This window comes from Micropterus salmoides, unplaced genomic scaffold (genome assembly GCF_014851395.1).
Source record: "Micropterus salmoides isolate LMB-PRFRI ecotype aquatic unplaced genomic scaffold, ASM1485139v1 Ms_hic_scaffold_18, whole genome shotgun sequence".
NCBI lineage: Eukaryota > Metazoa > Chordata > Actinopteri > Centrarchiformes > Centrarchidae > Micropterus > Micropterus salmoides.
Window position 1 is genome coordinate 15,918,250 of NW_024040928.1, and position 23,142 is coordinate 15,941,391.

The 23,142-nt window shown below is 40.4% G+C and overlaps 2 protein-coding genes across 2 annotated transcripts; one reads left to right on the forward strand and one right to left on the reverse strand.

Annotated features, from left to right (window-relative positions):
* Positions 1-5,647: 5,647 nt before the first annotated feature.
* Positions 5,648-7,710, reverse strand: ccdc167 (coiled-coil domain containing 167). The gene is made up of 4 exons (XM_038727267.1): positions 7,565-7,710; positions 7,250-7,344; positions 7,049-7,101; positions 5,648-6,663 (listed from the first exon to the last, which is right to left on the reverse strand). The coding sequence occupies exons 1-4, from the start codon at positions 7,613-7,615 to the stop codon at positions 6,548-6,550; spliced, it is 315 nt and encodes a 104-aa protein (XP_038583195.1). The 5' UTR covers positions 7,616-7,710; the 3' UTR covers positions 5,648-6,547.
* A 5,120-nt stretch (positions 7,711-12,830) lies between these two features.
* kif25 (kinesin family member 25) lies at positions 12,831-22,717 on the forward strand. The gene is made up of 15 exons (XM_038727268.1): positions 12,831-13,065; positions 13,177-13,242; positions 14,780-14,902; positions 15,094-15,235; positions 18,124-18,227; positions 18,353-18,438; positions 18,526-18,565; positions 18,667-18,734; positions 18,832-18,906; positions 19,066-19,212; positions 19,495-19,671; positions 20,149-20,303; positions 20,404-20,646; positions 21,251-21,406; positions 21,685-22,717. Exons 1-15 carry the CDS (start codon positions 12,997-12,999, stop codon positions 21,834-21,836), a joined length of 1,803 nt encoding a protein of 600 aa, XP_038583196.1. The 5' UTR covers positions 12,831-12,996; the 3' UTR covers positions 21,837-22,717.
* Positions 22,718-23,142: the final 425 nt, after the last annotated feature.

The window sequence follows — 23,142 nt, forward strand, 5'->3', positions numbered from 1 at the left end:
ATCCAAACTATAACAACAGCTTATTTCTTAAAGAAAAAACCATTAAATATATTTATAAAGTCTCTGTCATTTCTTCTCAACAGCAAAGTGGACTATTTATTGTTGCACAGGTTAATATTAACAACACTGAAATTTGCCTGCAACCCTTCACTTTGATATTAAATCCATTAGACTAAATAGGCGCTGGTAGTGTTTGAATTATGTAATGCTTGATTACTGCAAACCATAGCAGCTTTTCAGGCAAAGTACACAGTTGAATGATTCTCTCATTAATAACATTAATCACAGTGGTGTAGCAAATGCTCTCCATAGTAACACTACTACTACTCAGTTGGCTATCAGCTTGATGTAAAAGGCTTTGGTGTTATTGATTTTGTAATCACACAAATTACCGTGTTTTGCTTCCCTCCTGGGTTGTCATTTCATATTCATATGAAGGAGGTGTCGCTGGAATGTTTCTGATACAGATGGTAGAAGAAAATAAAGACAAAAAAATATCAATAGTGACATTCATTTCTGATCTTGCTCCCCATGGAGAGCGCGGCGGTCTCCAGGGATATCCACAGAAGCACAGATTCAAACACACACTTTATCTCTTGGAAAAGCAGAGACAAGTCCACATCTGCTACATAAAATCTGCTTTGCAATGAAAGCTATCGTCATTTGCCTTCGGCCCTGTGCCTGTGGCCTGTTCAAACACATTGTGTGTGTGTGTGTGTGTGTGTGTGTATGTGTGTGTGTGTGTGTGTGTGTGTGAATGTATTTAGGAGAGAGAGAGAGAGACCTAAACCAGGCCCTGGGAACATTAACTCCTCTCCCCCTGTGTGACGTGGTGACTGAGTGTGAGGCACATTTTTCAAGGTACAATGAGTTTTATAAGTGTGTGGACAGCACCATGCTGTTTAAAGGTTTTCGCGATTTGTAATCGCATTAATTATGTTTACTTTAGAAGTTAAACAACAAATAAAAAGGGCAGGATGTTGATGTATTTATAGAAAGTTTTCACCCCATTTCAAAGTGATTTCTGGCCAGATTTAAATTCTGTCTAATGATGTCTTGACTTTTTGATCAAATTGTTTTAGTTTGGAAAACCACAATACATTGTTGTCTGAAACCCATGAACATCGCCATGAACATTGCCAGGTGTATTGGTGCATAAGCTCTAAATAAATATGCGATATGTAAATGTGGGTGAATAAGTAAACAAGGCACTGCATTATCAACGTACTTGATCAACCAACCCCAAGAAAAGCATTTTCTTAACATAGATGAACAGTTCTCTGTGCTTATGTTCATTTTTTTTATATTCTTCAGGTTAACTGTTTATTCCACAAATTAAAATGAATAATTGAGTTGGATATGAATTTTCATGTGAATACAGTTACCTATACAGTCCTTTAATTCACAGTTTCACTTTGATTTACCTATTTGAGATTTTGGTGCCTTTCCTTAACCTGACAAATGATTGTGAAATCTTAAAAAGAATCCTAAAGCTTCATAATACAGTTTGACATAATAATCATAATGAGACATTTTAACCACAATACAATGTGACCTGTCAGCTCTGTACAGGACATGCTGTTTTGCCAGGTAAATGGACAAGGGTCAACAGGAGGTTAATACCTGAATCTGTAGATTAACTCCTGGTCTTTCTGAATGGTCCTTGTAGACTATAGGTGACTATTATATTGTTACTCACACTTTAAAGTGTAAAAGAGGGAGGGAATTAAAGTCTCCTGTCATATTCTACAACAATTATTTGAAGTTTGTCATGTTTCATTACTGAAAGAGAGGAGTTTCTTTTGGATTCCATGTTATTAGAAGAACTGTGTATGCCTGTGCGTGTGGTGAGATATTTAGGAGAAAATCACAGTAGGAAGTAGCCAATAAAAGACTCTCTGGCTTAATTTGGATCTTTTTATTTCCTATTTTGCCTCAATTTCTCCAACCAGGTCGAATTGACCAAAACATTATTTCAGTTATTTAAACATGCCAGGGGCCCAGCTATGCTTAAATTAATTTTTTTTTTTTAAGTTCATTAAAACAACTCAGGCAAGGAGAGAAAGTATGATATTGAGTGAAATGTCTTTATTCTTCCCCAAGTAAAACAGGTCAGTTTGACCTGGAAGATAATAAGAAGCTTAAGAAGGCAGACAAAACTGCTGAAGTGGAACGTGCCAGTTCTGTAAAGCTCTGGTGCACAACTGAATGTCGCTGCAGCCAGTTCACTTCCTGGCTAGTACTTCTCCATTACTCACACCTTCATTCAGCCTCATTACCTGCCATCAGCTTACCTTGTCTGACACTCTCCCCCATGTCAACCATCACCCTCCTGTGTTCCCGCTCTACTTGACTCTGCTCTCATCTTCTTTTTAAGAGAAACTCTTATTTACGTATTTGGAAATTCATCATCACTCTGACTACAGTGATGATGACTAATGTATAAATTAGGTGCGGAGGGGATAAATTGGGCCATGACCAGCCTAAGGACTCAGAAATATGACTTATTATCTGGGCATGGTGACTTAACTACTTATTATTAGTTGCTTTTAATACTGGCAATTTCAAAGAAATAAGCTTAAGATACTTTTACACGGCACTTAGAATGAGAGGTGTGTTAATGCATAAAATGCATTATGTAAATGCATCAAGAGCATGAGAGCAAAAATGATTTGATTCCAAAAATATAGATGTACTGAGCCAAAGTGATGTGTCATGGTTTGAAGGTAAGTATGAGAGTGAGATTATCGGAAGTGTGGAGTTCACTACATATTTTGTTATGCTGTGTGTGTGTGTTCTGTTTATGTATATTTATTTTTTGTTTTATTTCACATTTGCTTCAGCAATTTAAATGTGAAAGTTTAAAGACAACAAAACTTCATAAATACTCACATCTGTGACACAAGGTCATGTGACCACAAGACAACACATCTGATATCCATAGATAGTGGTGGTAAAATGTGACTAAGTGCATTTACTCAAATACTGTACAATTTTGAGGTTTCTTTACATGAGTTCTTTTTTTTTTTTTACGCTTTTACTTCACTACATTTCAGAGGCAAATGCATATTTTGTTCCACTACATTTATCTGACAGGTAATAGTTACTGCTTACTGGTCAAAATAAGATTTTAGACACAATACACATGATTGTCTTGTAAAACATGGCACATTGTAACATGCTGCTTACACATTATTACCTCAGTAATAATTAATGAAATAATGTATAGGCTAATTAAATAACACTGACAGAGGCCATTCTCCTTCACAATGTGTACTTTTACTTGTGATAACTACATTTTGTTGATTATACTCCTGTACTTTTACTTATGTACTTATACAGAGCTTGTATAAGTACATAATATCTGTATAATATACAGAGAGTATATTTTACATTGTGGAATTGCTACTTTTAGCTTACTGTACATAATGCATTGGCACTGCATACACATTTAGTCAGACAGGTATGTGTAGAGAAGTACTCTTTACACAGCATACAAGACATCAATATTAAATTTGAAGTGAAACATGATGAAACATTTGTTTAAAAACTTTATGATGTCATATAGCTCAAGTGAACTGGCCGAAAAGGACAGTAAGGAATAGATGACCAAACAACTGCTGCAAAACTTACATAATGCCATATGACCTGAGTGCAGACACTGAACCTCAACCTGCTGCGGGTGAGCTCAAACATCATTCTCCTTCAGAACCAAAAGAATTCAAAGTGACATCTGGCATTTTGGTGCTCAGACAGACCCTTTCTAAATAACTTGAGGCCACTTAACATGCTGTGTCATGAAAAGCCAAACTGTCCACAAGGCCAGCGTCTGACTGTGTAGGAACACATACTCCAAAATGTTCCTTTAATATATTTTTTGGAAGAGCGATTGATCAAAAGTAAGACTTTTTAAAGTCTTAGATTAACATAAAGTTAATTTGACAGTTGTTTTATTGTAAATGAGCTAACTTCTAAGAGTAAATACATAAAAACACACAAACAAAGTCCAGAATTTAACACTAAACAACAGCATTAATTACCAAAATATTCAGACTAATTTGTGACTTTGTTACGTATTATCTTTGGAGGGCATATTTTAAATGTTTTTAAATGAATATTCAGTGGCTATAATCATCTTTTAAAATCCCACAGAAGTGTTGCATAATGGGCATGTTTACACTTGTTTTATCTGGGGATGAGAGCTTGAGAGCGTGTAGGCGTGCCGTGGACTGTGTTGGTGATAAAAGAGTGTGTAGGTGGGAGGGCAAACAAACAATTATTTGCTGGGCTGTCCTGTAATACATTTAGCTGATATCTGAATTACCACCACAACCAAAGATCTTCCCAGTGAATCTGAAATCAATTCAAGTAAAGTTTCAGTCTGGTTATATTCTCTATTTTCTATTGTCAACAAATCTCATGAAAAGACAAAATGGCATCAATTAATTGATCCATACGAACAAGTGTTATATGTGTAGAAAAAAGATGATACATAAGTCCTCTACATTGTTTCACTAGCTGACATGTTTCTTTTATTCTGAGTCATTCTCACATACAGTGTCCCACTGCTGGAAATAATCACTACTACTATAGCAGGCCAAATGTGTATTAATGTGTTTGAATTGAACATGAACATTTGCTAAAAACTACAGTGCCCAGCTTTTTTAGAAAATACATTTCCATTTTCTATTTAGTCATTACTACTACTGATTTTCAGTAGGAAACAATGGGCTTGGGGCTGAGAACCACAGATGGCCTAGCAAAGTTAAGTAAATTATTGCGAGATGAACTCACACATTGTTGGTTTAAGTCTTTTATTGGAGTTGTTATCAGTACATTTTTTTTAATCATTTGCTGCCTTACCTTTAACCTATAATAAAGGAAACAGAGCCCAGAGTTGGTAAATAGAGAAGGCTACTGTTACAAAATATCTAAGTTTTAAATACGTCTTGCAGGACAGAAATAAAAGTGATATGACTGAATTGCTGAAAACTGAAAACTGGATCGGTATTAGAACATTGAACTAACTGAATATAATAAGAAACCTGGCACAGGGAATCACTGTAACCCTTTACAATAAATTAACCAAAAAGCTCAAAGGTATCCTTTCGTTTTGCGGCCTAGAAGAAGGGTTATCTGACGGAACAGTGAAGAAAGTGTTTCTCAGGCTATAATAGCAACTGATAATGGGATAACAAGTCATTGATTTACTAAGTTCACACACCTCTCCTGCAGTAATTGCATGCCACCGTTTGACCAGGGAAAATAAGTTCTCCAATTAAATCTATTTCAGTGATGAATGGGACTTGGGTCTTCAGAGTCATTATAGAAAAAGCGATGAGAATCAATACCAAAAATGACCTCTGACTTCCCCCCAGCACTACTTTTATCACACCATGACTGTCACTGTGTGGTCCCTTGGATCTCCTGCTGTGTTATTTGTTGGTCATGTTTGATGGAAGAATCACACATTTTATTAAAAAATGACGCATCCAATTATGACAAATTATAGCACCTATTAAAGCTGACACATGTAATGAACTCCACTCGCAAAATAGTCTTTATAAATAAAAATAAATGTTTTTTTATACTAATGCACTGCAGAGAATGAGCCTATGGATAACAGATACAATACATTCAACAAATATGCTTTTTAAATTGACGTGTTTAATATCTTCATAAAAACGAAACACATAAATTGACAAATAACAGATCAATTATAACGACCAGACCCAATTTTGTGAACATGTCTGGCATCTTTCAACTTTTATTAGCAGATGGGTACATGGCCAGCATGAGTATCAAAAACAAAAAATACATTCTTTAGGATTTTGCTGTGATGGCAAAACACACTGTACATACCAAATGTATCAAATATTTTCATCTTGCATTATCAAACATAGCTGAAGCATCTCTTTGATATATTGCATAAAATACAGCAATATTACATTGGTTTCTTTGTGGCATAAGGCAAACTTTGTATTTGTTTGTTTTTTGGTGAAAAAATGTTGTACATGAATTCTTCTTCATGTTAAATGTCATATTATACAGTCGGGTATCTATACAGCAAAGAAAAGTATTACCAAAAAACATCTAAATTGTGTGCTGTTAAGACAAGACAGCAGACTTCTTTCCCTCTGTGTATTCACTGCCTGTGTAATGTCACAGAGTCCTGCTTGCATTGACATTTGCGAGAAAGCTTCAGAAAGTGAGGAAACTGAGAACTGCGTAAAGAGGAAGAGACAGAAACAGTAAATATTTGTGGATTTGCTGACAGAAATTTAAATGAGAAACAAAGTAAAGGCCATAATTAAGGTTAAACCTTTTTATATACAGTCTATGGGTTAAACATGCTGAAAACACCAACTTTGCATTCCAAGAGGCAGTGGTGGAGTTCTGACTGTGCAGCATAAACTCGATAGGATGACCAGAGATCAAGAAAGTGACAATGATGCCATCTAGAGGCATCAACGCAGCTCTAGCCTCATATTTTATCTTATTAACATTGCCCTAATGTTGTTGGTGTTTTTAAGAGCGTTAGTTGGTGTCATGAGTCCTCTTCATTGTAAAAAAGAAAGTAGACGAGACAGATGATGACCAGCAGAGCGACTGATAGCAGCATGTTCTTCCGATTCTCTCCTCTTAATGTCTCCAGCTCCTTGTCTAGAAATGGGAAAACAAAATTGATGTGAAGGCACTGATGTCTGGCAGCATTCAATCTAAAACCTGATGAAGGAACAAAACCTGCAATTGCTCTGCTGGTGACCTATTGCAGTAATGGCAGAGTCAATTAATGTTTAGTAATAGAATATAAAAACATTAAACAGGGTTTTCATTACGAGTTTGATGGATACTTTTATGACCTTGCTGTTCTCAAGAGTAACTCAGATCACTTATATGACTTTAAATGTAGTGGATAGATGGCTGTGGTTTGAACCGCCAACCTACACCATGATGACTACTATGTCTATATTGTAAAACATTAAATATATTCTTGTATATGCTTGCAGTGATTTGTACAGTACGAATAATATAGATATAGACTTACCTAACTTTTGCACCCTTTCATTAATGATTGCCAATTCATCTTCCAGTTCCTGCCTGTGGAGCAGAGAGGACGAGACAAGGACAAGCAGTAACATTAGGAGTTTTTTTTTATCATACAGTCTATGAGGTTTTTATCTTGTAAAGTTGAGGTGTTAGAAAATGGCACAATCTCCATCGTCGTCTTCAACCTCCTCCTCCTCACCTTTGCTTGTCAGAGAGCTCCTCTTTCCTGCTCCTGAACTCTGCCCTCTCCAGGTTGTTCTGGCAACGCGCCCGTCGCTCCTCCAAACGGTCGATCTACAATGTTTAACAGAAACAAAACAGCAAAAGCAAGTTCAGCTAGGTTCGACAACTTTGACAGAGATTAGTTAGTTAGCCGACAGGACAGTGACTGCATGAAATGTGTGTAACGTTACGCTGAACGTGAGACAGTGTTAAAGATGCAGTAGCAAGCTAAATAACGTTAGCTAACCTACCTACAGGCGAACTAGCTAAAGACAACGTTCCGACGTCTTACCTCAGTGGCGACACTGGTTTTCTCTCGTCTTTTGTCTTTAAATTTAGCCATTTTTGTTGACAGCCTGGCTGAGATGGAAAACTGTGACTATGCGGAAGTGTTTTTCTTCTTCTTCTGTTCCTTTCCGGCAGACTAGGCACTGTTAGTGCATTGCTGCCTCCCACAGGTGATAAAGACAGTCTTCATTAAAGCTCCCCCTGACCTATATTTTCCAATATAGGCCCGTGGCTTTTAGGAAGTGAAATAGTTCCAAGGCTCTTTCTGTTTGATTAGGACCATCACCCATCAGAGTTTTTACAGATAATAGATCAACTCCCAGAACGTTTAGGCCAATGAATAATAATCTCCTTTCCTCGGCATATCTCGGACAGAACATGATGACATGCTTGACAGACTCCTGTACTCCACAGACTTGGCACTTGCCGTCCCTGTGCTTTCCTACCAGGAACAGCCCACTTGCCAATCCACAATGACCCAGTCTTAATCGGGCCAACTTAATCTGATCCATCCGAGGCAAGATAATTGATTTCCCAGGTTTGACTAATGGTTTTACGTCATAGAACTTTCTCCCGCTGGTGTCTTTACTCCACTCGTGTTGCCATTGTTGTGTCAGTCTTTCCTTAATGATGCTACGGCACTCCAGTCTGTCAAATGGTACCTCCACCTCCACATTTTCCCTACCTAAACTTGCCCTCGCAGCCTCATCAGCAGCCTCATTCCCCTCAACCCCCACATGTGCTGGAACCCACCCCCCGCCTCTCTAATCTATAAACCCTTGTTAAGATCTCCCCAACTAAATCTAACCTAGCCCCTCCTCTTTCTCCCCCTATTGCCATCAAGCCAGATAGTGAGTCAGAACAAATGATGGCTTTCTCCACCCCACTTTCTTCTACCCACCACAAAGCCCATATGATTGCTACCAGTTCAGCTGTAAAGATTGAAAGACCATCAGGCAGTCTATGACACTGTCTAACATGAAACTGGGGAACATATAAACCAAAGCCCACTTTCTTATTCTCAGGGTCTCTAGATCCAGCTGTATAAATATCTATGTAGCTATTCCATAATTTCCTAAGATGCTCCTGTACATAATGTGCAACATTTCCTACACTTCCTTCCTTTATTAAATTTTTAATAGATATGTCTACATCAGCCTCAGGCAATAGCCATTGAGGGCCAGTTGACAGAAGGCACCATTTTCCTTTCATTAAGCTTAAGCTCCTCTGCGTATGTCTTAACAGAATGTAAAACACTATATCTATTAAGCCTACTCTCACCCCTTCTAAACTCCCAACACTCTGCTAACAAAGAAACTGAAGGAAGAGCTGACCCAAAGCTTTTAATTTTTACGAAATAATTTAATGCCAGTTTTGCACGTCGCAGCCTTAGCGGAACCTCCCCTGCTTCCACTAACAGCGACAGAATCGGCGTTGTCTGGAATGCCCCAGTACATATCCTCAAAGCCCTAGATTGAACCACATCCAAGTTATTAAGCGTGGACCTAGCTGCTGATCCATATGCAAGACACCCATAATCAAAAATTGATCTTATCATAGCTTTATAAATCATCAGCATAAGATTCCTGTCTGCACCCCAAGAACACCCAGCAAAACACCTCAAAATATTAATAACCTTTCCACATTTATTCACCATTCTACATACATGTTCTTTATACGTTAGCTTTTCATCTACCCAGACCCCAAGAAACTTGAAGACCCTGGCTCTCTCAAGAGGTTCCCCATACAACTTAAGACCCAGACTGTCTATATTCCTCTTCCTGCCAAAAACCATATACTTAGTTTTTTTCAATGACAGCCTAAAACCCCACTTATCACCCCAAGCCTGCACCTTATTCAAAGCACACTGCATCTGTTTAAATAAGTACTCAGTATTACGGCCTCTTTTCCACATTGCTCCATCATCTGCAAACAAAGATCGCTGAAATCCACTTCCTACCTCATCAAACATATTATTAACCATTACATTGAACAGAACTGGACTGATGACACGACCCTGCGGAGTCCCATTTTCTACGAACACAGAGTCAGAAACGCTCCCTCCTACTCTTACTTGTATACACCGTGACTTCAGAAAGTCCTTAATCCAATTAATCATTCTGCCCCCCATCATACAACTTAATGATTACTCCTTCTTTCCACAGCATATCATAAGCCTTCTCTATATCAAAAAACACACCTACCACCACCTCTTTATTTACAAGGGCTTTCTTGATATCATCATCCAACACTAAAACTGAATCCATAGTACCACGACCAAGTCTGAAACCATTCTGATATGTAGAGAAAAAAACTTTCTTTTCTAATCTATATACCAACCTGTCAGTAACCATCCTTTCCATAATCTTACAGATAACAGCTGTGAGAGCAATTGGTCTGTATGACCCAGGGTTTTCAGCTTCCTTACCGAGTTTTAAAATCGGCACAATCACTGCGTGTTTCCATTCAGCTGGAATTGATCCTTCCTCCCACACTGTACTAATCAATGCCAATACCTCCTCCAATGCAAAGTCATCCATATGCTGAAAGATCTCATATCCCAATCCATCTCTTCCAGGAGCAGTGTGCCGCCCTCGTCTTATTGACCTTCTTAGTTCATGTATGGAAAAGAACACATTGATTACATCACTGTTGTCATTATTCTTGTTAAGTTTCTTTCTGCTCAAGCATTAGCTCCCTCCTAATCAAACCTTCACTGCCAACATTCCTATCACTGTGCACTTGCTGGAAACTCCTAACCAACAGATCAGCCTTGTCCTCATTACTTACCACTTCTCTACACCCTTCTACCAAAACAGGAATAGAGAAACCTCTATTCATTCCCGCCATCCGATGAATCATATTCCAAACCTGTTTAACAGTAGTCTCAGAACCTAGAGTGCCACAGAACTTCTGCCAACTCTCTCTCTTCGCACACTTTATAACCTTTATAGCCTCAGCGTTGCTTATATTCAACAACAAGGCTCTCAACAGGACATCTGCGAAGCTGCCTATAAGCTCTATTTCTAACCCGCACAGCCTTATCACAAGCCTGATTCCACCACGGCACTGCTTTCCTCTCTTTCATCTCACCCTTAATTTTAATGGCTTTTTCTGCTGCTTTCCTCACGACTCCACAAAGAGAATTACTCCACTCATCAGTGCTACCTTGACTAACTACATCACCTAAACTTCCTACCAACTGATCTCGAAATTTATCTCAATCTGCTTTAAAAAAATTAAACCCTCTCACCGCTCTCTCCTTCTCCACCTGTAAAACACTACCAAATTCACTAAAAATAGGGAAGTGATCACTCCCTAAGGTGTTAAGTTCCATAGGATACCAACTCCCACACCTAGCAAGTTCACCTGACGCAAAGGTTAAATCAATACATGACAACCTCCCACTATTCACCTGAAACCTAGTCGGTCTACCATCATTTAACACCACCAAATTGTTTTTATCTATAAAATCTTCTATTAAACCCCCATTTCCATCTTTGATTCTGCTGCCCCAAAGAGGATTGTGAGCATTAAAATCTCCTGTCCACACCACTGGAGGTCTCACCTGATTTGTTATTTCATCTAACTTATTTCCAACCGAAGACAAGGATTATAAAAATTCACCAATGAAAACCTACCTGCTGTGCTCCATACCTCAATTGCTACACATTCCAATCCTGAGGTAATATTTAATTGTCTATATTGAACACCTTTTTTAACAAATATTGCACAACCCCCTCCAGATGAATTTCTGTCTTTACGTAAACAAATAAAACCTGGCATCACAAAATCTAAAGACGGTTTTAACCATGTCTCCTGAATGCATAACTGTGGTTTGTTTTTGCAACCATCCACAAACTTCTTTAATTCCTGTCCATTAGCTTTCAAACTCCTGGCATTCCACTGCAGAATACAAAACATTAATAGACTAACTATCAATTTCATCATCATCATCATCATCCTCCATTTGGCCTCCGTTATTCTTTTCCCTTCTCTCTCTTGAGAACACATATCTATAGAGGGCCGCTGGCTCAACCTCTACAACCCCAAGACTCCTCTCAGCAGCCTTCACCACACTTCTTACAACGTCTGAATTATTCTTAGTCTGCTTCATGTCACACATCACTTCCACAATGAAAGCCAGGAATTTCATCTTACTCACCACCACTGAATCTTCTGTTACATAAGCTACCAGCAGAGGGCATTCCGCTTGTCTTCTCCTTATGTCACTCACCTCACCACATGTTGCAACCTTTTTGACAGCCTCAGCTTAGGGAGACTAACAAAGGGGTGTCTTATCCCCTTTGTTAGTCTCCCTAAACTGCTGCACCCTCATCGCCTGCTTATATTGTTCACATTCACGATTTCCAGCTACGTGCCCTCCACCACATGAACCACACTTTACCAAATAATGACAAGCACCCTGGGAACACTCGTTCTGGAAGGGCTCTTTCCAGAAAAGACACCACAGTTGATGAATCCCGCTTAGCTCCATCACGAAAGATTTTAATTCGTGTGGCCTCACCAACCTTCGCCCCCTCTATGCCCTTCACCAACTCAACCATGGAAACCTCCAGAGAAACACCATAAATCACCCCTTTCAAGCCAGCCTTGCTCCCTGGAATAAATCCTTCCACCCGCCTCTTCCCTATCGCATCCAGTGCAACAGCTCTGTTCAACTGAGCCGCAGACTTGCAAAATACAAGCAGTTTCCCATCAGCCAGAATTCTTGCACTCAGGATATCACCCAACTCTTCCTTCAATGCCCAGCAAGTCTAATTGGGTTAAGAGAACTAAACGCAGACTGCCCTTCCTTCAACTTAAAAATCACTTTATACTCTTCCGACTGGCTGCTGCTTCTTCTCATTACCTTTACCTGCTGATCTCTCCCTCCATCTGACTCTTGTGAATCACTACTTTTATTTCTCCTTTTCCTATTCTTCCCCTTACTATTTCTTTCCCATCCGCCCCCACCATCATCCGTGTCCTGCATTGCAGGAACAAAGTGTTTTTCTTCTTCGTAATGTTTCATTTCTTCCTGTTTAACCTTAACGTTACTGACTCGAGTCACAAAGTTAACATCCCGTGAATTATGCACTCCCAACAGCCACATGGAACTGGCATTTTGAATTTGGGATACCGACATTAAACTTTTTGACTGTATTTCGCTCTCGGAAGTTATAAAAAAAACAAAACAACAACTAATATTTTGAAAATATAGACTGCCTGAGCGTCCGTTTTATCTTTCAGGCTGGCTGTCATCCTCCTCCTCCTCCTCTGCGAGGCAGACAGGTGAGCAGAGTTGAGAGAGAGCTGTTGTTGACCGTTAATCGGATTATATGACATGAGAGGACACGACTTGATCAGCTGAGAAGGGAAGGGACGAGGTTATTCTTTTTCTCTTCTTAACAAACTTCTTCTATTTGAGCAATAATGCCTCTTTTTATTAACCGGGACCAAATATTTGCGCATCAGGTGCACCTGCTGGAGCACAAACTGAGGGTAAATAAGAGTTAATTGAATGCTTAATGTGAGATTAGTTAGTTAACAACAACATACATATAAAATACTATTTCTAATGTCCTTTGGTAACATTTGTCACTGTGCTTTCAGAGTAAAGAGGAGCGAATACTGGAACTGGAGACAGAGAATGCTATTCTTCATTTAAGACTTGCCGAGGTAAGAAGATTTCTGCCATTCATTACTTACAGGCTTAAACTTCAAACCTCTGATTATTCTGGTCTATTCTAGGTGAGCATGATTCTATTTTATTTATTTCTTCACCTCCTGAGTGGCTCAATGAGGCTTTTTGGAGTGTGTGTGTTAATGTGTGTGTCTGCTGTAGACACTTGGCCTAAATTCAGCAGGTTTTTACCCCTTGGTGAGTGCGCTGAGATGGATCATGTGATTTTAATTTCACCTGAATCTGTATCCAAGAGGTCCACTCTACATTTGATGATAATTATTGCTGTATGTAACCAAATATTCTGGTGGACAGTGGAGATCAACTAAGCCTGAATGGTTTTATACATTCTTTGCTTCGCTTTGGAGACAGATGGTTTATACTGTCTGACGAAAATGCCAACAGACAGCAGATGTTTACTAAATTCTCCTTCATGCTTCACTTACCATATTTCCTCCAAAACATGTGTTTTAGTAGACTGACCAATTAATTGATAGTTCCTTTTACTATACAGTTTGACTCAGTTATGCAAAGACTGTCAGCAGTCAGCTAGTATTAAACATAGTAATTTGTATTATTAGGTTTAATAGGCCGTTTTAACTGTAGACATTTGGATACATCACAGCAGAAAACAGGTGTAATTAATGGCATTAATTGACAGTGCCAGTTCCAGGGTCATAATATTGTGCATTTTTGCTCACATCCATGGCTCGCTGGGACAGATAAAATGAACATCCTTAATGTTATTGATCAGACCAGCAGCCTGTTTCACCAGCTGTGTGTAAGTTCACATGTAGCCTAGTTATGATGTAAATTAGTTGTGATTTAGAAGGGTAGGTACAAATCATAAAATGTCAGTCTTATACTCACTAAGCAGTTTTTCTGCCACACAGCATAAAGTTTCATTAATTGCATGTCATTTACCACAGTACTCCAGTAGAGACCTCATTTATTGATATATTTCAATATCAATCCTGTTTACTACAATGTGCTGTGATGCCAAGTGGCTGATGCATGCCAGAAAGCTAATGCGTATGGTAACCGTAATGATGGAACCCTCTCTTTAGGCTAATTTCTGTTTGGCCAGTTGCCTTAGTTATGACACTACCTCCAAAGTAGTTAGTATCTGCCCCAAGTAATCATGTCATTAAGTTTAGCAGCTGATTTAGTTACAAACTAACCAATAGTTAATAAGCCTCTAGTATCAATTGATGCCTTAACCTAGGAGAGAACTTACACACAGCTGGTGCAACACTGTAAAAAATGTAATGTCACGTGATTAGTCTAATGTACAAAATGTTTCCTACTATCTCAAACATTTTGCATGCTTTGAGGCACATGGGAGCTAACCATCTATTGTGGAGATGTGTTTTTTTGTGTGTTCTTAACTACTCAACAGCTGACAGAACAACAGCCTCACAAAAAACGTTTTGTCTTATTTTAGGTGCTAGTTATACTGTAGCTTGGCCTAAAGTCAGAATGAAAGTGGCACAGCAGTGCACAATAAGTATGTTAATGTTCTCTCCTTTTCAGTGTCTGGGGAAACACCGTCGGGACCATGAAGAGGAGACCAAGGCCCTGAACCATCATCAGCTGCAGAGGAATGCACAGAGGACAACCCGGTCAGCCCTCGCCAAACTCCTGTTCGAGGTCCAGGTACAGACACACTCAGATAAATGTGTGTGTGTGTGTTTGTGGTAGGTTGTGAGTTGTCTTCACGTCTTGTTTTGTTGAGCTCTGTTTCACTAAATTCAAACTCATAAAAAGGAAAGTAATATGGAACAAAAACACAACAGACAACCAGAGCTCTACACACCTAACTTGTCCTCTCTGTGTGTTCGTGGCAGGCTGTGAAGCAGGGCTTGAGTGAAGTTTTTGCAGTGTATTTGACTTTTGCCACTGAGCTGGAGGAGCAGAGCAAGCAGCTCCTGGAAAAAGTGGAGCAAGCCAGCTGTTCTCTAAATGGTCACCGTGGAGACGAGATTCAGAGTAAGTATCTTGAGTGTGTGGCACCAGGGGTTAACAGAGATGTAGCATTCAGGCTCCACAGCAGTGAGCTGGGGTGAGCAGACAGCTATTAAAACACTTAACAGTGAGATGTGGTAGTTTCCAGTTTAAAGTAGACAAATATAGGATCAGTGCTCTAACAGGACACACTGCATAAATTAAGAGGGATGTTTTAACTGCTGAGAGCCCAGACTAGACTGCACAGTAGAGTTCAACTGAAAAGATTTCTGGCACTGATACCAGTAACAGTATTTAGGAGTGTAACAATTCAAATAATGATGTCATCAGCCAATATTATTTATTTATCTCTATTTACATGCTCAAAATGCACACGTTTTAAGAATCCTTAAAATCTACTCCAGACATCACAGATTGGTTTCATGAAAACATGAAAACTTTTTAACCCACTTTTATACCTCTCACTTTTAAAAACATTTCTGTCCTGCTCGCTCATTCCCCCTCACTCAGCGTCTCTCTCCCTTCTAAACTGGTTTAAAGGTTATGTGCTGGTTATCTTGATAAGGGGCATGCTTGCTGGTAATCCTCTTACACGGTAAACCCCCACTCCCCACTCTTACCCCGCCCTTCAAGGTTGTCCAGGATTGCCTATGCTGTTTGATGCACTCCTGCAAGTCAGCTGGTCACCATGGCTCTGATGATTGGTGAAATGATCTTGTCATATACTTCAATCCACATAAGCTTGAGCACATGCTGTACATAATGCTACAAGCTGCAGCAAACAAAATCACTTTTCTTGCCCTTTAATTGTCAATGTTAGTATTGTGGAACAGTCTATAATTACTACTGGGAGATAGGTTACATTAATGTTGCATTTAATTTATTTTTTTATTTGCTACTTGGCTCATAATTCTTATTCATTGTGGGGATGTTATTTGATAACTTCATATAAAGGCCTTTAATGTATTCATGATTTATAGAGCTGTGGTGGTTGTGCTGTGGGTTGGTTAACTTTCTGGTGGGCTATTAGAGTAAATTCCATATCCTAGGCCTATTTCTCTCACATATTGTTCACAAATCTGTCAGAGTCTGTATCAGTGAGCACTTATCGGTTGCCTCACAAGTGTGGCATATCAAGATGCTGATCAGACAGCATGGGTATTGCACAGGTGTACCTTAGGCTGGTCACAATAAAAGGCCACTCGAAAATGTGCAGTTCCATCACACAACACAATGTCACAAGTTTTTAGGGATCGTGCAATTGGCATGCTGACTGCAGGAATGTCCACCAGAGCTGTTGCCCGTGAATTGAGTGTTCATTTCTCTACCATAAGCCTACTCCAAAGGTGTTTCAGAGAATTTGGCAGTACATCCCACCAGCCTCACAACCGCAGACCACGTGTAACCACACCAGCCCAGGACCTCCACATCCAGCATCTTCACCTCCAAGATCGTCTGAGACCAGCCATCTGGACAGCTGCTGCAACAATCGGTTTGCATAACCAAAGAATTTCTGCACAAACTGTCAGGAACTGTCTAAGGGGAGCTCATCTGCATGCTCGTCGTCCTCATCAGGGTCTCGTCCTGAGTACAGTTCGTTGTAACCGACTTGAGTGGGCAAATGCTGAAATTCGATGGCGTCTGGCACTTTGGAGAGGTGTTCTCTTCACAGATGAATCCCGGTTTTCACCGTACAGGGCAGTTGGCAGACAGTGACACCAGATACTGACTGGTTTCGGGACTCCCCGAATTCATTTTCGAGTGGCCTTTTATTGTGGCCAGCCTAAGTCACACCTGTGCAATACCCATGCTGTCTGATCAGCATCTTGATATGCCACACCTGTGAGGTGGATGGATTATCTCGGCAAAGGAGAAGTCACTAACACAGACTTTGACAGATTTGTGAGCTATATTTGAGAAATAGGCCTTTTGTGTACATAGAGAAAGTCTTAGATCTTGAGCTCAGCTCACAATGAATGGGGACAAAAACAAGTGTTGCGTTTTATAATTAGGTTCAGTATATTTAAGGTGCAGCTAGAGTTGACTGGAGACTTCTGGTTGGTAGGTTCAGTCAAACCACAGCCACACCAATCACCGATACCAGCGAACAGCAACCAGGAAGTAGGCGGACCAGGGGGACCAATCCTCGGCGAGGATTCGCACAGCTGGATTAACATAAACGGCAGAATCTCTCATAGAAACAACACAAGTATTACACACTAAGTGGTAGACAGTAGCGGCGGTAACAGAGGCAAATTCTGCTTTTATGTTGTGGATGCAGTAACAGCAGCCAGAAATGTTTATGTTCTTACATAAGGCTTTAAACTGTGTTGGTAGGGAACATGCCAAAAACAAATAAAAATAAAGGAAGGAATAATAATTTATAGGTTCACACAACCAGTTAATGTTTGGAAGGCTTCAATGTACAGAAATATTTTACAATGAGAAGATATTTGAGCTGTTTTGTTACATTACCATAACATTTAAACACTGAGATAAAAAAGTCCTGGTCATTCTGCACTTTCTTGTTATAATTATGTTCAGTCCAGTCTATTCTAGAATGCCTCTGTCTGTCCTGTGTGAATGGAGGCGTTTGGGTGCCAGGTGTGCGTACTTGTGTGCTCCAGGATTAAAGACATTAAAGACTTGGCCTGAATTCAAAGATCAACACCAGTGAACAGATGTCTCTGACTTTGGAGTCGATTCATTTACTTTACAAATCTGACCCGGCGGCACACACACTGTGTCTAGTACAGCGTCGGCGCATCCAGTGGAGGCTTTTCAGTGTTGATCCTGTTTGTTGTCAAAGTGAACGTAACAGTGGCTTATTGATGTCAAAAGAGGCACCTTAAACCTCCATCCACGACAGGAAATGCTTTACGCTCTTAACCATCTTTCTGATCTCCCTGCAGATTTGCAAACTCGTGTCGAAGTTCTTGAGCGCTCTGTGGAGGAGGAGAGGGAGAGGTGCAGGGCAGAGAGGCAGAGGAGGAAAGAACTCCATAACACAGTTGTGGTGAGGACAGATGTTTAGTGTCCAGTGTCAGAAGATAATGGATAATACAGCAGGTTCAGAAAGACCTACAGCACATCTGATAGGATCTGAATGTGAACTTCATTGTCATTCTTTTTTTGCTGCAGGAGTTGAGAGGGAACATCAGGGTTCACTGCAGGGTGCGACCAGTTCTACCCTTTGACCATATCCAGTCCTCCAGCTCTGGATCACAGTGGGTCAATACACCATTCATCACCAGCAATATGCGATAATTGAGCTAAAGCTGAAAATAACGAAATTCAATGCTTTTCTCTGTCAGACCTTTGTCATCAGAAGAAGTGGTCTGTGCAATCAGCGACGTGAGTTTCATAGACTCTTAGAATTGATTTGATTTTATTTCTGCTAACTGCTTCAGTGTCTTCACTCTTTTGTGTGTTATTCCTCGTTTTGTTGTTTTAAGGACACAGTGATGGTGAATTGCATAAAACCAGGTGTGCAAGTGCACAACAAGATGTTTGAGTTTGAGAGGTAAACGTCAAACACTAACACGGTGCAATGCGCATTATTCTGTTTCATTCTCTGTTTATTAATGATCACTCACTGGTGGTGACTTTGCTTCTCCCAGAGTGCACGGACCAGAGGATTCACAGGATGCCGTGTTTCAGGAAGTAAAGCCGCTCCTCACATCCCTGCTGGACGGGTGAGTGTGCGACGATACACACAAAAAAAAGAAGATATCAAATCACATGTCATCATCATTCAGCTGTATTCATTTAACTCTATGAATGAAGAAAAAACTGAATGAAATCCATGACAAACAGCTTCAGCATGAACTGAATGTCATCTCCCTGCCCTGCAGCTATAATGTGTGTATCATGGCGTACGGGCAGACAGGCAGTGGGAAGACTTACACCATGATGGGATCCCAGCCACTGGAGGAGCACTCAGGGACGCAGCGGGAGTCACAGCAGGGTATTATCCCGAAGGCTGCTGCTGAGCTCTTTCGGTGAGAGCAGGAAAGCATTTTGCTTTTGTGAAAGTTAGTGTGTAATGACTCAACTCTGCATGAAGTGAGTATGTTTTTAATGCTGTGATGAAAACCAAAGTATATCTGGTCTAATTTTCTGTATTCTGATCCAGTCCTTCAACCCATCAGGAATAAAATAAATTCACTTCATTAATTCATAATGTACACTGAGAGTTGGAATAGAATATAATTGGTTTGAACTTGACCTTTTCTTTACCATTGTTGTGTATCTGCTCCCGTGTGTATGTGTTTGTGACCCAGGCTGATCTCTGAGAAGCCCACAGAAAGCCACACGGTGGAGGTGTCAGTGATGGAGGTGTACAACAACGAAGTGTTTGACCTTCTGGCCAGAGATGAGAAGGGCAACACCGCCAGCCAGCGCCGGGACGTCATCACCACCTCCTCTGGTACCAGCCAGGTCACCGCCCTCAGAAACGAGTGAGTACAGCCCGGGCAGAGGTGCAAAAGGCATTTATTTGTACTGAACAGAACTACTGTAGATGAATCCCACTGTATGCTACTACCCAGCATCAAACTGCAGCAGTTTATTGAGCATTTAACAAGATAAAGAGATGGGTATTTTTTCTTAAACTTTGGTTGGTGACAAACAGAGCTGAAGGGGAGTGAATTTTGGATGTCCTGACTTAAGGTGGCCAGTCTGTCGTGTTATGCTGGGCAGGTAGCGTGCAATGGGTTTTTAGAGCTTGTTCACTGAAAACAATACTGGGAGAGGGAACTGAAAAGTAATACCAAAACTTAAACAAGGCTACACTCCATGGAGTTGAAAGGAACTGCAAAGTTGGGTGATCATTCGCTGTGGGTCATTTTGATCCATTCATATAAAAAACTATTGATTATAGCAGATTTAAGAAATGAATGCCAGGTAATGGTGTAATGTGTTTTCATGTTTTACAGGCCTGTGTGTAATGCCTCTGAGGTGATGCAGATAATCAGCAGCGTTTTGAAACTCAGGGCTCACTGTCCCACCCTTGTCCACACCGACTCTTCACGCTCTCACGTCATTGTCACCCTCACCATTTCCTCCAAGAGCCCTAACGCACAGGCCCTGGGTGAGAGGCATTCATACACACAGACCCACACACGTCGGTGTAATTGACACTTGTTGGCCACACATGCTCCGGCATTATTACTTATTTCTCCTTCATTCAGCCGCCAGGCTACAGAGCGCCAAGAACGACATGCAGCACCCCACCCAGAAGTGGTGGAGTCCACGCTGCCGCCGTGCCAACCCTGCCGCCCGCCACTCGTCCGATGAACTCTTTGCAAGCCCCGCCTCCTCTCCCTGCCCCTCGCCTTCTCATTCCCCATGTCCCTCCCCGAGGCCCAGCATCTCACAGGCTCTGTTCAGGACCAAGCTGCAGCTGGTGGACCTGGCGGGGAGCGAGTGTGTTGGTAAGAGGGGCTCGATCTCATGTTTAAGGATGCTCTTTTGAATGTGAAGATGGCATCTGAGCATCGTTCCCTAAATGTTTTAAGAGGCAACAGGCAATATTTGATAAGTGGGGAAAAAATCTTAACCTGCAAAATTGCAAAACGGGGCTTTAGCAATATACCCAATTGACATGCAGTAGATAAACTGCCACTAAAAACGACAACAATTTCTCCTGTCTCCTTTCTTTTGCATTGTTCCAATATAATGCATCATAAATCTGGGGAGTAATATTGAGAGTAAGAGATCGATGAAGTGACATAATTGCTGTTTCAATTTAAACAATTTTCTGTTACCCCTTGGTGTTAGTTTGAACAGAATCTGCTACTTAGTGCAGATTTAAACCTGTCAGATACAGCTTGCATCTGTTTTCTATCTGAACCATGAAAATTCAAGTGATTAATCCACACGCTAAGGTTCACAGGACAAACAAAACTGAGGTCTTTTGTAATTACCTTTTTTTTGATGCAGGAAAGAGTTCAGTGAACCCAGTACAACCAATACATGCTCACTGAGCAGATCAATCAACTGTAGGGCACTACATATACGTGTGTTTGTGTGTTCCAGGTATGTCTGGAGTTTCTGGTGCAGCTCTGTGGGAGGTGTCCTGCATAAACCGCAGTCTCTCTGCTCTGTCTGATGTCCTGGGAGCTTTGGCTGAGCAGAGGCCACACATCCCCTACAGGAACAGCAAACTCACTCATCTGCTACAGGATTCCATAGGTGACACACACACACACACTCTCTTTTTTGTGACCTATGAGTCATGCTTGCCGTGTCTGCTTCCCCTGGGAAATTCAACCTCGCAATGTCTTTATCCAGCTGAGAAATCCCACATACCAATATTCTAACATACACACACATAAAAACACTGAATCACTCAAACTACTCGGCAGTGAAGATGCCGGACAATATATATAATATTTTTTTTATGCCCTTTCCATTGCTGCTCAACATCTTAAGTCTTGAATCTCCTCGTCCTTCTCCATCTTCTCCACAAGGTGGCAACGCCAAGCTGCTGGTGATGCTGTGCGTCTCTCCCACGCAGCGCTTCATCGCTGAGTCTCTGCAGTCTCTGGGCCTAGGCGCGCGAGCTCGTCAGGTCCAGAAGGAGGTACCTCGTAGGAAGAATAACACCCTCAAAATTAAGTGACGAGACGGAGAAAGAGCTTTCATTCTTTGCAGACTCTGTAGCAACATGGATCCTTTCATCACACCAACAGAACCAATTTGAGGGTATTTGATAGAGTATGTGGGCCCTTCTAAAAAAAAGTCCACAGCCTTAAACAGTATGACAATATCTCACTGCAGATTATTAGACATCTTATTTGATCAATGGGTTACTAGGGGCTGCATGCTCATTAGTTTTAGCAGGGCTAATCCTACTTTTTTAAACTCCTAAGCTCTACAACAATAACAGTAATAAACTATTTCTTACCCTTTGTAGTTATGCTAACTGGGAAATTGGTTTTCCCATTGTTTATATGTTTTTATTTATGGCTGTTGTAAATAGATAAATGTCTTATGGCTGTTCTGCTAGAATGTAAAGCACAGTATTAGTGTGTACATGTAATAACCCAGGCAATGAGTAGTTGGAGTATATTACACAAAATTTTTTTACTATAGAATCACTGTATATAGCAGTTTTCCAATTTACTCTTAAATGTATTCTGCTGTAAATACATTTCCGTACTTGATGCTCATGCCATGACTTTTTTTCCTTTTTTTTTTTTTTAGTGCTTTGGGAGCAGCCATGTTTACAGTATTTATGTACATTTTGATGCATTCTGTATCTGTAAACATCACTTTCTTTTCGGTTACCCATGACAAATCCTTCTAACGCCTTGATAGAATAGTCTCAGTAGAACATGGTATAATTATTACTTTAAAATAAACAGATGATGTGCAGTGATGTATGTCTTGTATGTACTGGAAACTTGCTGTCAAAAGGTAATTAAAAACAGTGTTTGAATACTTTGTGCAGTCCCCTCTGGTTGTACCCTGTCCCTCTAAATAATAAACAGTTAATATACAGTTTTTGCGCACAATAGTCTTTTCTATACAAATTACTAGAGTTCTGCATTAGCATAATCCAAGTAAGGAGCTGTAAAACTGAACAAAAATCTATTTCAGGTCTGACTATGGTTTACTGTTGGAAGAAAACAAATCAGGCCATTTCCTCCAAGGTGAAACAGTTGGACGTCTTCCAAGCATGACTAGAAAAGTAAAAACACACTATCTGGTAATCTTCTTCATCAGCTCCCCTCAGAAACAAACTCACACTTTTAATAAGCCGCCTCCTACCAGCGTTCTGCAAACTGTGGTGAGGGCTCTGCTCAATGTATTGAAGTTATAATCCACGCAGTCCCAAAGCTGACATGTTTTTGTGATGCACATGTCATGTGCCACGCTGACATGAAAGCCAAAATGCCCAAAGCGTCTTTTGAAACTGCTGGCTT

What these genes read in the sequence shown, in the direction of transcription:
- ccdc167 (XM_038727267.1), bottom strand. Translation starts at nt 7,615, where the DNA reads ATGGCTAAATTTAAAGACAAAAGACGAGAGAAAACCAGTGTCGCCACT. An exon ending in GAGCTCTCTGACAAGCAAAG is followed by an intron (nt 7,102 to 7,249) that starts GTGAGGAGGAGG and finishes TCTGCTCCACAG; the next exon opens with GCAGGAACTGGAAGATGAAT. An exon ending in TGAAAGGGTGCAAAAGTTAG is followed by an intron (nt 6,664 to 7,048) that starts GTAAGTCTATAT and finishes TCCCATTTCTAG; the next exon opens with ACAAGGAGCTGGAGACATTA.
- kif25 (XM_038727268.1), top strand. Translation starts at nt 12,997, where the DNA reads ATGCCTCTTTTTATTAACCGGGACCAAATATTTGCGCATCAGGTGCAC. An exon ending in CTCACATCCCTGCTGGACGG is followed by an intron (nt 18,907 to 19,065) that starts GTGAGTGTGCGA and finishes CCTGCCCTGCAG; the next exon opens with CTATAATGTGTGTATCATGG. An exon ending in CCCTAACGCACAGGCCCTGG is followed by an intron (nt 20,304 to 20,403) that starts GTGAGAGGCATT and finishes TCCTTCATTCAG; the next exon opens with CCGCCAGGCTACAGAGCGCC.